This window comes from Triturus cristatus, chromosome 8, assembly GCF_964204655.1.
Source record: "Triturus cristatus chromosome 8, aTriCri1.1, whole genome shotgun sequence".
NCBI classification, from domain to species: Eukaryota; Metazoa; Chordata; class Amphibia; order Caudata; family Salamandridae; genus Triturus; species Triturus cristatus.
The window spans coordinates 1023474429-1023491702 of record NC_140591.1 but is presented as its reverse complement, the minus strand read 5'-3'; the positions used below and the strand labels follow the sequence as shown (position 1 = coordinate 1023491702).

Sequence of the window (17274 nt, the reverse complement as noted above, 5' to 3'; positions counted from 1 at the left end):
CTACCTTATTTATTTTATTTATTTATTTATTTAATGTGTTTTTGTATAGCGCGGACTTTACCCGAAGGTGTCAGAGCGCTTCACAATAGCAGTAGTAATGATACATACGGAGCAAAAATACAAGTGAGCATGTTACAAAATCAAATGGTACGTTACATGAGGCAATAGTGACAATTGTGCAAGTATCAAGGGCAAACAAAATACAAGAGGTAGCAAACGATACGTTACAAACGGAAAAAGTGCCGTGTGCAGGTTACAAGAGCATACAAAGTACACGTAGAGGTAAAAAGAAAAAAAATTGCAATAAATGGCCGACACTCAGAACACTAAAACAAAAGTTACGCTACATGAGGCAGTGGTGGCCGAAGTGCATGTATCAAAAGCAAACAAAATACAAGAGGTAGCATACGATACGTTACAAAAGGAGAAAGTGACATGTGTGCAAGTTACAAAAGCGATCAAAATACAAGTAAAAGTATAATACTGCAATATATGGCAGACACTCAAAACACAAAACACACTGAGAAGGCACTTCTATAGGCATGGAGAACAGAATTTCCTATAATGGAAGGACTTCCTTCAGAAAATATAGGGCGTGAATTAAATTTGAAAGTGTCTTTGAAGGAGGAGAGATTTGAGGTCCGTTTTGAAGGCCTGGGAAGAGGTGGTGGTCCGGAGCTGAGGCGGAAGTGAGTTCCAAATTCTCACCGCGTTGCCTGAAAAGGATTGGGCCATCGATCTTTCCTTCTTGAAAGTGGGAGGTTCAAGCAATACATTTTCTGCATTCCGTGATGGTCTGGAGCCACCAGAGAGTTTCAGTTTATCCGCCAGGTAGCAAGGGGAGGATGAGTGCAAGGCTTTGTGGGTGATACAGGCAGTCTTGTAGATAGATCTTGCCTCTATGGGAAGCCAACGGAGGGTGGATAAAATGGGTGTGATGTGGTCGCTTCTTTTGGCCCCATATATGAAGCGAGCTGCTGAATGGAGAACAGACTTCAGGGGGGACAGGTGGGATTTGGGGAGGCCAGTAAGAAGAGAATTGCAGTAGTCCAATCTGGAGAGAACCAGCGATTGGACCAAGGTTTTAAGGTCGTGCTCCGGGAAGAAGCGACGAATCCCCCAAAGAAGGCGCAGTTGGTATCAAGCAGACTTTGCAATGGAATCGATGTGGGAGAGTAGATTGAGTTTTTTGTCGAGTATGACACCAAGGTATTTTGCGCTCTCGACAATGATGGGTTTATTGTTCAGTAGATTAATCTGATCCATCCATGATTGCACTGGGGAGAGAGTGAGGAGGAGAGGAGGAGGAATTCAGTTTTGGAGGGATTCAGGACCAGTTGATGAGTTAACATCCAGTTTTGAATGGAGTCGAGAGTAGAGCTTAGGAGGGAGAGATCGTGAGTGGAGGCCACCTTGAGGTAGATTTGAGTGTCGTCCGCATATAGATGATAGTGGATCCCGGATTTACTCAGGAGATTTCCCAACGGTTCTAAATAGAGATTGAACAGTGTGGGTGCAAGTATAGAGCCTTGAGGGACACCTTGACCGACCGCTAAAGGAGATGAAAGACTGTTCGCTATTTTGATCATTTGGGATCTATCAGAGAGGAAGGAGGCAAACCATTTGAGCACAGTGCCCTCCATGCCCATTCTCTGTTGCAGAGTGTTAAGCAGAGTATTGTGATTGACAGTGTCAAAGGCTGCAGAAAGGTCAAGAAGAATTAGAAGACAAGACTCCCCTGAATCGAGTATCCGCAGTGCGTCATCAATCACTAGCAGCAGGGCTGTTTCAGTGCTGCAGTTTTGAATGAAGCCGGACTGGAAGTTGTCCAGAAGATCATTGTCCTTGATATGGCGAGAGAGTTGTTTCGCTACACATTTAGCTGGTATTCCTGCTAGATGATATCCTACCCACAAATAATGAGGCATCATAAAGCAGGAAAATGGTGCCAAGGTTAGGAGAGAACAGAGGGGTCTCCAAGCAAGAGATTTTATGTATCCACTTACTCTGAGGGCTTGCATTAGATCTTAGCATCTTTGGGCAAAACACAAGCATTTCTCATCGCTCAAGTTCTGTGATTCCCTGCCACCAAATGTACGACCCTTACAGTGAGATCACAGTATTCACTTGAAAGAGTTTTGCATAAAGATAGAGATATGTCTGAGAGGGTCAAATTGCTAGCGTAGGGGTAGAACCCTCATAAGAAATGTGTTTGGTTGCCAATGAAACTCAATGACTAGCAGGACATGTATGCGATGTGACAGAATGTCTTACAGACCATTTAAAGAGCATCTGCTGTGCAAGCGTCCTTTTGCTCAATCAATGCCTCATTGATTGTCATGAGGTAAAGTGAACGAGACTGGGGATTTTGAGTTCAAGATTGAAAGCAATATTTTGAGTTGTGAAGGGCTCCTTTTATCAAAAATGATGGTCAGTCTGATTGTTTTATAGAGTTTAGATGAGATTGAAAAGGGATGACTTGCTCTAGTGGCAGTGGTGCGGTGTATGTAGAGAGGTTGGTGGAGGGATACATTTTTTTTGTGAATTGTAAAAGGTTGGGATTAGTGACAGGTATAGTGAACTCTTCTTATTCTGGGTAGGGGAAGTAGTAGTATGATGAGTGCCATAGAAGATATAAGCATATTTGAAGTGTGTAGATGTGGGGGGGAGGTGCTGATCGCTCAAATTGCATGTACAAATAGATACAATGTAGATTCCTCCTAGGTGTAGATGGTGTACGGGCCACTGAATGGACATTGTACAGTAAGTTTTAGCAAACATATCTGTCACAGTTGGATACTGTGTGGATTCTGCATAGGTGCAGTATAACTGTGGTAAAAGGACAGTTGGAAAAACACTCAAAGTACTATTCTTCTCAAAGTAGGTAAAACACAGATGTATCATATGTTAGCAGGGCTCAATGGGGTGCCAATATTTCAAAATATTGTTCATAGGAAGGGGTAGAATAAACTTAACTCAAACATAGGTACAATGCAGGTGAAGAATAAGTTCAGGGGGTATATGGATGCACGAATCACTCAAAATATAGCTCGGGCAGTCCTGTCATGTTTCCCAGATCCATATGTGAGGTGAGATCCAGTCCAAGTTTTTTCTTTGAATTCTGGGACTTGATTATTCCATTATAAAACAGGACTACAAGTTCCAGAATTCAAAGCAAAAAAGCTAAACTGGAGCAGCACATCAGACATGGACCTGGGAAACTTGGCATATCTATTTATGGAGTTTTACAATGTACACCCGAAAAGCTAGAGCTCTACTCAGTAGTGTGTGCTAAACCTCCCACAGGGAGAAAAAGCGCAGGGATTTCTTTGTATAACCCTCACCCACCAGGATTACCTCTTGGTGGCATGCTTCATCATAGAACTCTTCTTGTTCCGCTACAGAAGGGGTGTGCTGCTACCTGTGAGATACACAGGAGCACTAAATGGTGCACATCAAATGATGGTAAATAGGAGTTAAAGGGGTTTTACTGTGAATTAAAAATACCTATCGGTACTTTTCTTCCCTTTTTAATCATACCGTCTGGAGGACTGAAGAAAGCATATCTTGCCTACCCGACATATATTTTTAATTCATAATAAAAACACTCCAACTCCTATTTACCATCATTTGGTGTATATCATTTAGTGATCCTGTGTATCTCACAGGCAGCAGCATGCCCCGTTGTGCAGCAGAATAGGATGAAGCCTATGATGAAGCATGCCACCAAGGGGCAACCCTGGTGGGTGAGGGTTATACAAAAAACACCTTGTGCTTTTTTGCGCTGTAGGAGGTTAAGCACACACTATGGAGTAGTGCTCCAGTTTTTTCGTATATGTATGTAACTAAGAGGAAGAGCACCCCTCTGGGAAATTTCTCTTATCTTCCCTTTTTTCTGTGCTACAATGTACCACAGAAAGTAAAGCAAGATACTACATCAGTACAGCAAAGGGACCACCAATCACTCGAAATATATTTCTCAAGTAAAAACGTAATTTAAAAAAAACAGTTTCAGGGTATGTATAAAATAGATGAAGCTTGCAGTTTATTTCTTGTTTTGGTTTGTACATAGTGTTTAACCAAGGTTTCTGGTACGAGCAGCCAAAGGGTGGTTCATTTACTACTTACATTGCATTGCATCAGTTGATGCTGCTCCGCAACACAAAGGGCCTAAGTAGACCTGCTGGAGGCAGTGAGTAGAATTGTGGCAGCGGGGAGGCTCAGAGAACACTCTTGCCAAGTTAATGGTCCACAATAGAGCACAAAGCTAGGCAGTCGGTTGATTGATGGCTGCCATTATGTGGATGTGCGGTTCCACCTTGGACTGACACTAGCTTGTCCTATATAATTTGGTGGTAGTGCTGGCTCTGTCTGTTAGGTGTCAGTTGAAGGGAAAGGAGAGTTAAGTGCTTAATCCTTCTACTGCACCTTGCTTCCACTGGCACTTGGATGGCACTTCTCTGCAAAATGATAGGTCTAATTGTATCTTGGAGCTTGTGTATCTGTGATAGCTAGGAAAGTAGGTGGGTCAGAAGGTGTTCTGTTCAAGATGGTGGCACAAAATAGAAAACAGTCTGGACGGCATAAGTGACATTGGTGACCTCCATGCTGTTGGTGTGCTCCTCCTAGAGCGGACACCAGACCTGATCTTATACACCCGAAGCAGTCAGCAGTACCTCCCTCTCAGAAAGTCTTAATTAAAAGGAACATTTTGTGAATTCTTTGTGAACAAAGCATTTAACTTAGATTGTGAGGACTATTCTTCAAAGCTTCAGCTAATTCTTTAGGAGAACGTGGCAGAAATAAGCAGTCATGTTCATATCCCAATGCAGTGACTGAAAATCTTCTCTTCATCTGCCCATGCAACTCTCAGGAATAATTTGCAAATGCTGCCCTTTGTGGCAGATGTCATTCATAATATTCCAATGGCTGTAGATGTGGGTTCCTCTGAACATGACTGAAAACTCCTAAATTGTACATTTTAACATGTTCAAAGTAAGTCTTAGTATAGTAAGAGCTGATTCCACTTGCCCAGTGTCTGGATTGCATCAAGGGAATTGCAAGAGAAAGAGGGTTCTGTTATGGAAGGTTTTCTCAGAGTTGCTGACTTGAGAGAGTTGTCACTGGCGGGGTCTTCGCTTGGGATGTACACACACCTCCTGCACTGTTTCCTTCATACTACTGTAGCTGGTTAATGCTGTTTCTGATAAAATTCAAAGTGAAAAGGGGATTTAATCTCACCATGACACATTGATGCTATATATTAGATCTGACCAAATAAAACATCCCCAATATGATGTGCTTTGTTAACATAGGGCCCCTTATAACGACCAATGTTGAGTGGAATTTCCCCATGGAATTCTGCTAAACACAATTATAAGCGGTTAGATGTTCTGGGTTCAGGAACACCAGACCCTGTATTATCTGTCTGGCTGGTAAAATCTCGTAGGAAAAGGGCTGTATTTTAGTTTGGCCCCTTTTGTTGGATCCCATGCAATCATCAGCCAAGACACTGAGGAGCATAGAATGCTTCCACCTACAAGGTCATGTTTCCCCATGCCCTCTTAAACTCTGCACACCTCACTCACCCGCCCCACACACAGAGATCCTGCATACGTTTGCTATCTGCTCAGAGCAGATGGTATATATCTTTGTTAGAACCATCAAAATTGGGAATAACATGGGACTGTAATTCCAAAGATGCACAGATATTCCCCAATTTGATTGTTTTGATTCATAATGTCATAATATTGCACTTGATTCATACATTTTCAAGAAAACAGAGCAAAACTCCAAAGCATGCACTATTTGTGTCATTTTGTGTATGCTTTGTGCATTTCTTACTGGATTTACAGTAGTAGCTTTCACAATTTAAAGGGCTGTGGTTAGTCTGAGCACAATTTGAAAGAGAACGCAATTTTAACTCAATTTAAAATTAGGATTACTGAAAAAGGCCCAAACAATATTTCCACCCATTTTAGCTGCACTATAGCCAGGGTCTACATGAAGTCTTTTGCACTTTAGTTGTCCAATACGAAACTGATTGCCAAGCAATAGTACATACTCCCGATAAAATTTCAAATCTGATAGCATTTTTAATTTCCAAGAAAGCTGAACTCTTTATTTAGCCAATCCACAAATTTGTGTGTCACCAATATTGTTTCTATCCAAAAGCTCCTTTATCATCTGTTTGGCACAAAATAACTAGTAAAATGTTCTCCAAAAAAAAGTAAGGAAAACAGCCAATCATGGATTTAGTGTGTAGCAGGGACATCTTCAAAAGAATTGAGCATCATACGGTGAAAATTTAGGAAACCATTATATCCTGTTCAGAGTTTCAGTGAGCTTTTATGCAATGCTATTTTCCATGTCAATAGCAAAGTTGTTGATTTGTGTTTTTTCTTTCTCTCTCTGAATAGTTTTGAATCGCGTACCAGAGTCTACACAAATGGCACGTTGATAGTTCAGTCAGTCACCGACAAAGACGCTGGAGACTATCTGTGTGTCGCCCGGAATAAGATTGGAGATGATTACGTGGTACTCAAGGTGAATGTTATGATGAAGCCAGCGAAGATAGAACACAAAAATGAAGTTAACCATAAGATTACCTATGGTGGAGATTTGAAGGTTGATTGTGTTGCCACAGGCCTTCCTAATCCAGAGATTTCATGGAGCCTTCCTGATGGAAGTATGATAAACAACCTAATGCAGTCAGATGACAATGGAGCACGAACAAGAAGATATGTTGTCTTCAACAATGGAACACTATTTTTTAATGAAGTGGGAATGAAAGAAGAAGGTGATTACACGTGTTACGCTGTCAATCAAATTGGTCAAGACGAGATGCGGGTGAGCATCAAGGTGGTAGCGGAACCAGCTTTGATTAGGAATAAAACATACACTGTTATCAATGTTCCCTACGGTGATGTGCTCTCAATACCCTGTGAGGCCAAAGGGGAACCAGTTCCAAAGATCACTTGGCTTTCCCCTTCAAACAGACCAATATCAGCCTTCTCTAACAAATATCAAGTGCAAAGAGATGGCACTCTATTTATTCAGAAGGCCCAGAGGTCTGACAATGGAAATTATACCTGTGTGGCACGAAATGAAGCTGGTGAGGACAAGAAGATTGTGAATATTCATGTCAATGTGCAGCCCCCTAAAATAAATGGTTTCATGAATGCAGTAACAATCATTCAAGAAACCGGCATGAAGGATACTCGAAAATTGATTGACTGCAAAGCTGAGGGCATCCCAGCTCCTCGCATGCTTTGGGCTTTTCCTGAAGGTGTGATATTGCCTGCTCCATATTATGGAAATAGAATCACTGTACACCGCAACGGAACACTTGACATCAAATTTTTGAGAAACACTGACTCGGTGCAGTTAGTCTGCATAGGGCGCAATGAAGGTGGAGAAGCAAGGTTAATCGTGCAGCTCACAGTAACTGATCTGTTGCAGAAGCCATCTTTCAAAATCCACCCTCCTGAAAAGCTTGCCATGGCAGCAGGACACGCTGTCAGTCTTGATTGTTCTGCAGAGGGAGTGCCTGAACCGGGAATAGTGTGGGTGCTGCCAAATGGAACAGAACTTCAAAGTGGCCATCACTTGAACCGATTTTACCATCGGAAAAATGGTACTTTGCACATCAGTAGCCTATCTGCCGCAGATGCTGGGGTCTACCGCTGTACTGCAAGAAATATGGTAGGATATTCAGAGATACTTGTCTCTCTAAAGGTTGGCCCTAAACCAGAAATAAACAACCAGTACAAAAACTTAGTAAGTATTATTAATGGGGAAACATTGCAGCTTCATTGCATCACACAAGGACACCCGCGACCGGAGATCAGTTGGATTTTGCCCAATGGAGTTCAATTAAAAGGCCCTCATGCTGGAGGCCGCTTTTCTATTCTTGAAAATGGTTCCCTCATTGTTCGTGATGCTTCAGTGTATGACAGAGGAACTTACTTGTGCAAGGTAACCACTGAATATGGTTCCTCTGTTATGAATGTTCCCGTCATAGTTATAGCTTACCCACCCCGTATCACCAGTGGGCCCGCACCCGTCATTTACACTCGACCTGGACAAGTAGTCCAGCTCAATTGCATGACTATTGGAATCCCTAAAGCAGAAATAACTTGGGAACTTCCAGATAAATCCTACTTGACAACAGCAGCACAGTCTCGCTTGTATGGAAACAAATTTCTTCACCCACAAGGAACACTGGTCATCCAGCACTCTTCACATAAGGATGTGGGCTTCTACAAATGCACTGCTAAAAATTTATTGGGCAGTGATTCAAAGACAACATATGTACATGTGTTTTAATGACTTGACACATACAGTCAGAAAAAATGTCCCTTGAAGACAAAGAGGACCACTGATCTTCCCAATGGATACAGTAATGGGGTACCACTTGCAAATGGAATACATCGCGTGAAAGTTCTAGAACGTGTACTTCAATTTAACCATACACATCATGAGATGTTTTGCATTTTACAGGTACAAAGCTGTGCCAAAGAATATTGGATGTTTACTATGTTTATAGGTGCTCTTTAGCAATGGCTTACATAAGAAAATACCTCAAGAGCTCTACGGACAGAATGGACCATGAACCAATCCATTTAAGGCTCTGTTCATGGAAGGATGTAAAAATGCTCATAAACTGGTGCCTGAGGTAGGAAGGGTCGCGCATGAACGCAGCATCAGAGAGACGGCAGCGAATAGCAGAAGCACATCACATTTTTGCCTTAAAGTGATGACGGTGGAGGAAAATGTATTTCTGTTTGAATGCAACCTAATGCGTATGTTACTTTTGTCTTTGGGGATAACAGCAAGATTTTGTAGACAGCAATATTTTGCTTGTAAAGAAACTGGGTTAAATCATTGGCCAAGGCATTGATTATGATCTGCAGTGAACGCAGGGCATCACAGTATCAGTTCAACTTAAACAGCTTACCCACCATTTTGGAATGAAAGAGGCTAAGCTTGTTGTACATTTTATGGGTATGGCTAGAATTCCACTTTGCCAAGTAGCTATACCCACCTGTCATTGCATTTCAAGAAAACTGAACAGAAGTGCATGAAGTAGACTCAGAACGTGGCTCCGTCTGTCCACTAGGGCCTAGTTCTTCTGTCCTTTCATCCCCTACCTACCACCCAAATCCCAGTGGAATATCTGGTTTTGTTCCCCTCATAAATAAGTGACTGTGTGATGCCCATGTACTCAGAGATTCCTCTGCTGCCTGATTTAGAAGGAGAGAGAATGGAATGGTAGCAGGCTAGATAAGTCAATTATGCAGGATTCAGAAAACATAATACAAGATCACTTTTAATATTTTGAAGGATAGAGTGTGAATAGTATCTTAGAAATTGCTTTCAATTGAGAAGCATATGTTTTGCTGCTGGTCCATTTCTTGCGGCTGTGCTTAACACATAAAAGAATAAGTGCTGAGTCCCAAAGTTTTGCTCAGAAGCCCATCAGCGGCACGGCCGAATGTTGAAGTAGCTGAATACCAAGGCTTAATTCCACATCATGCCTATTTCTTTCACCACTATACTCACTTATCTCAGTCTTGCGGATTCCTTTTCATCCACTGCCTCTTTTTTTTACTTCTCTCTCTCTCTCTCTCTCTCTCTCTTTCCGTCATTCTCTTCCTCCTCTCTCTAGTTCTGGGTCAAAAACTGTTAATGAGAAATAAGTTCTGGTGTCAAAAACAGAGTGCCATCTGCACCACTGTCTCAAATTAAGCACTGTCTAGAAGTAAGTACTGGAAAATCTTGATGATTTGAACAAATATCTAAATGTAATCCCTATAGGATCAACAGTTTTGGCCAGAACAGTTAACAGTACTTTCTTCAATAGTCAGAAAGTGCTAAACATTTGAAAGGAGCAGAGAGAGTGGGGACTGTGAAGCTGAATAACACGCCGCACTTGACAAATGGGTTAAACTCATATTCTAGCAATAGTACAACAGCATTTCCAGTGTTAAATTGTCCTGCTTAACACAAAGAACCATGGGGCATATTATCAAGAAACAGCATTAAAATTATCGCCGCTTTAGCTGCTGAAAACTGCCGCTAAAGCGGCGATAATGGGCTTGATAATATGCCCTTGAGAATTCCCATAGAAGCCCATGTTCTGGTGTCAACATGGGCTTCTATTGGAATTCTCTGCGGCATATTATCAAGCCCATTATCGCCGCTGTAGCGGCAGTTTTCTGCCGCTAAAGTGGCGATAATTTTAACGCTGTACTTGATAATATGCCCCATATCCTTGTAGGTGGTGATATGTTTTGTAGATCAGTATACAAACCGGCCTTAAAAGTCCGAGCTAGCCTCAAGAAAAGATTGTAGTCTGATTTTGATTTTTGCGTTCTAAGCCTCGTGATGAGTGACGTGGCCGCACTAGTGCGAGTAGCAGTGCTCAGGAAAGCGGCCATATTTGTCGCTGCATTCTGCAGTCTAGCGCGCTCTGCTGCCCCCTGGCGATGGCGCCTTAAAGGTTCTGCTTGGAGTCCAGTTTTGGTAGCACCGGCCCTCACTAGCTTCACTGATTCACTTAATATTGCTGCAATTCCAAGCATCAGATTACCAGAGAAGTATTAACAAATAATTTGCCTGGGATAATAAATGTGTATTTTTTTCCTTGTCCCCGTGAAATAGTCCAGCAAAATATTTCTAATATTCCATGAGTTCGAAATGTGGCCCAGTGTACAGCGTTTCATATAAACAACTCGACCATAAAGAACACATATCAGATCCTCTGCAAGCTTTATAGAGAGCTCCAAATCACTTCAGTCTGCTCAACTTTTCGATAATATATGTATATTTTTTTTTAAAAGCCCGACTATGAGACAGAAAGGAATTGCAATGGCCAGTCTCATTTTGATAAATTATTGGTCTTTAAAAGACTTTGATACGTTATTGTGTTTATAATGTTAAGATCGTTGTATTGTACATTTTACAATAAATAATATTTCCCAGACTATTTCTCACTAGTGTATGAGATGTCTTCCGAAGAGAAGGCTGGGGAATAAGGTTTCGATGCATCTGGAAACAGAAAACTACACAAGACATGGAAATGTTGCTGTGCCCACCACCAACATTCTGTGATTGCCTTTGCCTTATCTCTGACCTTTAGCATCTGGAACAAGTGATACTCGTGAACATGTATTTGCACAAAGATTCTTTCCAGGCTGTGGGATGTTTGCTTTTTAAAGCTCATTATGTTGTCAACTTTTAATTAACTCCAGGTTTAAAAAAAAAAAACAACAAAGAACTTAAGGTGAAATGTGAGTTTGATGTTATAACAGATGGTTGCCAAACAAGGTGGGAGATGTTGATATACTAAAACAAACACACACGTTGGGGCTGCAGTTTGTACATTCCTAATATTTATTACATTAATACGTATAGGAATATTAAGAAATACAATTAAGTTAACAGTGACGTCTAAGCATCGTGATTTGTTGGTGGTCTATTCATATTTTCTTTAAAAAAAATGCTATTATATCTCACTAACATCACGTTTCTTCTTTAAGGCAGTTGAGACTGGGGGGCATAATTACAATGAAGCGACAGAGAGCGGCTTTAGCCTTCCTGTCTTAAAGCCGCACTCCGCCACTTTAGAAACGCAGATTATAGTAACAATGGGGTAACCCAGTATCCCTCAGATCCTGGGCACTCATATACAAAACTAACAATTGGTTCTGTCGGGTGTGGATTATTTCTTAAAACATTACACCAGTCATTGGTTGATTCACATGGAAGACAAATTATCATAAACAACACACATAGAGACCAAAAAAGGGGTATTCAAAAAGTTTTATAAATTACTTCATTTATAAATACCCACATTAATTTGCATGGCTGTCAAGACAAAAAGTAAGCTGTAATTTGTGACAAAGTGGCATGTGGTGCTCAGTGCTGTAGTGAGGGTGCGTAATATATACAAGGTGACTTTCGTGGTATTGTCGTTTCTTTTAGAAAGACCAGAAAAACACAGCTATTTGAATAGTTCTGCAGACTGAAGAAGTAGGTCTTTATACAGAGTCTTTCAGCTGGTCCAGGAGATATGACAACCAGCCAAATTGGCTAGGGCGAGTCACAATACACAACATCTTGGAATGTTTTCAACCATTCCAAGATGGGTGCTGTGTGTGTGCAAGCACTGTGCTGTGTGCACATGTGTTTGTTGTTACTCACTTGCGGCCATATTGGCCATTTTACTTAATCGTCCCATTATGGTTGAAAGACATTTTAGAATGATAAAGTAAATATAAAAAAATGAAGAAAGCCAAACGTAAAAATATTATTGAGCAGTCTTGTCGCAGTGTGCAGCTTTTTGGACATTCACAAAAAAATGCATACAAATTAAAAAAAACAGAGGACAGGGTGGGAAAAGTAAATAGAGAGAGTGCAGGGGGCATGGTACAAGAGGAAAAGCAGTGCATGGTAGTAGATCAACTTTTTAAGGATGGGTACATTTGCAAAATGCTGGCCTAATACCAACACTGATGGACAACCCTGTTAGCAAATGTCGCAATCCAGCTGAACAACAATAACCGTTGAGTGAAAGAGGATGTCCAAAACCCAATTCTACACATGCATCTGTGTATATGTAGGTGCATATTTACAAGCCCCTATTGCCACCACAATGTCACTTTTAGTGATGTTGTTTTGGCGATAGAGGCTTTGCCTTATTTACGAGGCAGCGTTAAGCCACTTAACGTGGCTTAACGGTGCCTTCTAAATAATGCACCCTTTCATGCTGCACTTAACGTGAAAGGGGAGGGCAACGAGTGTTGCGGTGTGCATTTCACCACAACACCCATTGATTTTAACGCTGCCCCCTATTTTCAAGGATGGCGTAAATAGGAGGCAGCACCCAAATTAAGACCAGCTAAATGTAGACTTAAACAGGCGAAACAAGGAGAAATGGTTTATTCCTCCACATTTTTACTGTTTCAATGTGTGCTGACTTGTGCAGCACACATAGAAACAGCAAATTGCCTATGATTGTTTATGTGCAGGAGGGTGACCCTTCCTGCACATAAACACAAAAAAAAAGATGTTTTACAACTTCTATGTGTGCTGCATTAAGCAGCATGCATAGATGTTTCCCATCGCCATGAATGATTGTATATGTGCAGGAAGGGAGACCAACGCAGACACCCTTGCACTATGGTGCAAGGTTGCCTGCATTGGAGCTAGGCAGCAGAACTCAGCACCAGCGACAGGGGAAACGTAGGTCTGCGACGTATTCTTGGGAATATGGCACATCCCTGCATTTTCAGAATGGAGAAGTGTGGAGTTAGCAATGTTTGCTCAGCGCTACGCTTCTCCATTCTGTTGTAAATTAGCGGTGTTGTGTCGTGTGGGATGACAATAGCTCTCACCAGGCAGCTATAGCTGACTGTGGGCGAGACCTAAAAATGTGCAACTCACACAAGTCAAAAATTGACTGAAGGACTTGTATGCTCACAGATCACAGTGCACACACCTAAGCGCCTAAAGTGCAGGGCTTGAATACTCGCGTACGAAGTGAGCTGTCCACTTAAGTTTACCAGCAAATTTGTTTGCACATCCAGAATGGATAGGTGCATAAACTATCAAAACACCTTGCCCTAGGCACAATTGCAAGAACCACACTAAAATAAATACTAAGAGTGTTTTGTTTTCTATCTAATGAATAAAATTTCATAAGGTCATATAATCGACTATCAATTTTAAACAGTGCACTGGAGAGAATGAAAAAGCAACATCATTATTGATGTGATTTAAATAACGTGAATTGATTTAAATGGACAATGTGATCATGAAAAGTTGATTATACAACAATGAAACAAGGAAGCTACATTTGCAAAATATATAGATATAAAATACAAAAACAATTCACAATCATAAAACCACACTCCTTTTTAGCAAGCATGAGTCAGAAAACTCCTATTGACTTTCTGCATCACAATCTAATAGGTCCTCTGATTTCTTTTATTTCAAGTTAATGCGGTGTCAGCTTAAATATTTTTATTAATCTGAAGCCTTCTTCAGTATACACAACTGTAAAACCATCTAAGCTTGGCACATATCCATATATAGGCCTAGATACACTACGGTTTGTATTGGTGTTTGCTCAGCTTGGCACACTTTTGCACCTTAAGCCTGAGCCTTTTTTATTTGTATGTATGTAGTAAACTATGTAAAGCTTTGAGTCATTTGCTCCCACAAAAATGTTGGTTAATAATGCAATAGTGTGATCAGGAGAGAGTAAACTTATGAGTGCTTACTTACTAAAGTGGCAGGAGAGCCCTCCTCCAGAAAGTGAGAATCCTGACAACATATTGCAGAAATCAATAATTCTCAGAAGTCATTTCCATGTACTTCATGACATCCATATAGTCATCTCTTTCTTCACTGAAAACACAGTGTGAGTAGTTTCCTTTTGTGGAAGTATACATCATGATTTACAATTGTAACCCCCAAAGATAAGTCCAGTGAACATCAGTAGTGCATATTCTTTAAGTTTATTCATTGTCAAAATAGAGGCATCAAGTCCCTCTTCTTTAAGTGGCTTTCAACGAAAAGTATGAAATGCACTCACTAATGCACTTTCTTTGAGCCCTTCTTCTAGCCCTGGTTTCAGTATTTGCAGGCCAAGGGCACGTGAATGCACAATGTGTAGAGACGTCATTCAATGTGTAGAGTTGTCATTTGTGACCTTTTTTGACATGTGCAATGCCATATGGATGTGTATTGTATCGCATGAGCTTACCATAAATGTAAGAAATTGGGTTGTTGATTGACTGCCGTGTGAGCCCTGGTCAAGCAACAGCCATAATCCCTTGCTGAGTGAACCACAAACAGACACTAAATTAACTTGTATTTAACTCTGGGTAGCGTGGCACAAAAAAGTAGTTGGGCTTAATTTAAAGGTAATGTTTAAAGTATTAATACAGCACACAAACTGCATCAAGTCAAAGCACAAAACAAGAAAAAATCTCAAACCAATATCGAGAAATTCAGTAATTTGAAACAGATTATTTGACATAAAAATGACATAACTACAATCATTAGAACCAGAGTCATGAATTTTTAAAGTTTTTAATGAAAACTAGTACCTAAAAGCTCAACTCACCAACTGCAAACATCTAGTTGCGCGAGACTGGGTCAAAGTAAAAAAATATGGCGGACCACTGTGGAGCACAGTTCGAATAGAATTGGATTGCGCCTGGTCAGTGCTCAACTTCGGACTTAGAAGAGTGTCTGAGAAGGTAAAGTTTAGCAAGGCAAGACTGTAAGTGGTGTCCAAAGAGGGAGCTTCATTGTTGGATGGACTTGGGTCGAAGCTGCTGTGAAGATTTCTACGTTCGGAATTAGTTGCCAAAATGGAAGTCAAAAATTTCCAGTTGGACTAGGCAGAAGGCTCTAGCCGAAGACAGTTCCATGCCGTTGGATACATCTTTGGCGAAGGTCCACTGAAAATGATGTGCTGCTTTGAAAAATATAGCAAGAGAAGCAGCAAAGTGAATCCAACAGGTGATAGACCTCAGGCGGATAAGCGAGCAGATTGATCCGGTTCTCCTCCAGGTTTTCAGAGAACTTTTGGGCCAAAATTTGTCTAAGTACTCCGTTTTTATTTTTGAATATCTGGGGAATTTTAGCATCTCAACCAATGGTCCAGGACTGGTGGAACACCTCTTAGGGGTTAACAACTCCGGCTGGGTCAAGGTGCGAGTTCAAGATGGTGAGAGCCTTTTATGTCCCTGCGGCTGTGACCAGGAGTCCAGCAAATTAGCCCTTGGAGTCACTTCTAGTAGTCCTGGGTGCAGGTGATAATGCAGGAATGACCTCTGAGAGTTTAAGGCAGGCTCCAGGTAGTAAAGCAGTTATTCCAGGTACAGCAGCATTGTGACAGAGTGCACAGCAGATCACAGCAGCCAGCAGTTCTCTGAGAGTCCTTCCACAGGTCCAGTAGTGAACTGAAGAGCGGGTCTGAAGGTCCTATTTGTATACCCTGTACCCTTCTTCTGGAAGGTGAGAGAAGCTTCTGGAAAGGTTCTTTTAGGTGCATGGGATTTTCTGACTCCTCTGCCCTTGCTCCAAGCTGGCTGCAGTGATATTACAGGGTCATTAGGCCCTTTATGTGAAGGTAGGTCACAGGCTATTCTGTTGTAAGTGGGGCTTTGCTCAGCTCCACCCCCCAGTCCTGCAAGCAGATGGCCCATTGAGGCACACCCAATCCTTCTTGTGTGTCAGTGTCTGGGAGGAATACACAAAGTCTAACTGTCAGCTGCACCAAGGCATGTGACCCAAAACTGAATCCAGGCACAAAGGATAAGGGCAGGAAAATCCCAGCTTTCTAAAAGGGTCTTAAACTGTAATGAAAAACCCAGCATTGCTATTAAAGAGGGTTACAATTTTATAGGTACCAAACGTGACATATCCACCTGCTGCCAATTAGGAATTACAGTTTATTAACTGTAATAAGCCATCCCCAATGTTAACCTATGGGAGGGGTAGGATTCACAGTAGTGAAAAACAAATATAGGAGTTTTTCACTACTAGGACATGTAAAACTAAAAAGTACATATCCAACCTTTTAATTACACAGCACCCTGCCCCATGGGATACCTAGAACCTGCCTTAAGGTTGTCTTACATGTAATAAAAGGGAAGTTTGAGGCTTTGTAAGTGGGTTTTAATTCCAAGTCGACATGGCATTTTAGAACTGTATTCAGACTGCAATGGCAGGCCTGGGACATGTTTAAGGGTGCTACTTAAGTGGGTGGCAAAATTAGGGTTGCAGGTCCACTGGTAGCATTTAATGTAGAGACCATGGGTATATGGGATACAAATAAACAAGAGACTTATAATTTAATTAAATATGCCAATTGGGTATATGCCAATCAAACCATTTTTATCGGAGTGGGCAGAAGGTTTTAAGCACTGATTAGCAGTGTTAAAGTACACAGAGTCCTACTTCCAACAACAACTAATTTCAGAAAAGATTTGAGGTAGGTAGGCAAAATGTTTGGGGAAAGCCACCCTAAGGCTGACAGGTCTAACACGTGTGCCCACCAGCTGAAGGTTGGGAGAACTACACAGTCTCCTGAGAGATCTCATCTCTGAGGCGGAAGAAACTGGAGATACCATCAGCACTGGAGTGGTCTGACCCAGGACAGTGTTCAACTGTAAAGTCCATTAGCTGCAGCAAAATGGACCACCTCAACAATTTTAGATTCTCATTCCATATTTGCATTGACCACCTGAGGGC

The 17274-nt window shown here is 41.4% G+C and overlaps 1 protein-coding gene across 1 annotated transcript in view; it reads left to right on the top strand.

Moving 5' to 3' along the window:
• The window catches only part of MXRA5 (matrix remodeling associated 5), a 285770-nt gene extending 276982 nt beyond the window's left edge, over positions 1 to 8788 (top strand). Inside the window, exon 7 of the mRNA XM_085622582.1 lies at positions 6420 to 8788. Within this exon, the coding sequence (XP_085478708.1) occupies positions 6420 to 8328 (1909 nt within the window). The 3' untranslated portion in view covers positions 8329 to 8788. The remainder of the gene's footprint in view (positions 1 to 6419) is intronic.
• The last annotated feature ends 8486 nt before the right edge of the window (positions 8789 to 17274 follow it).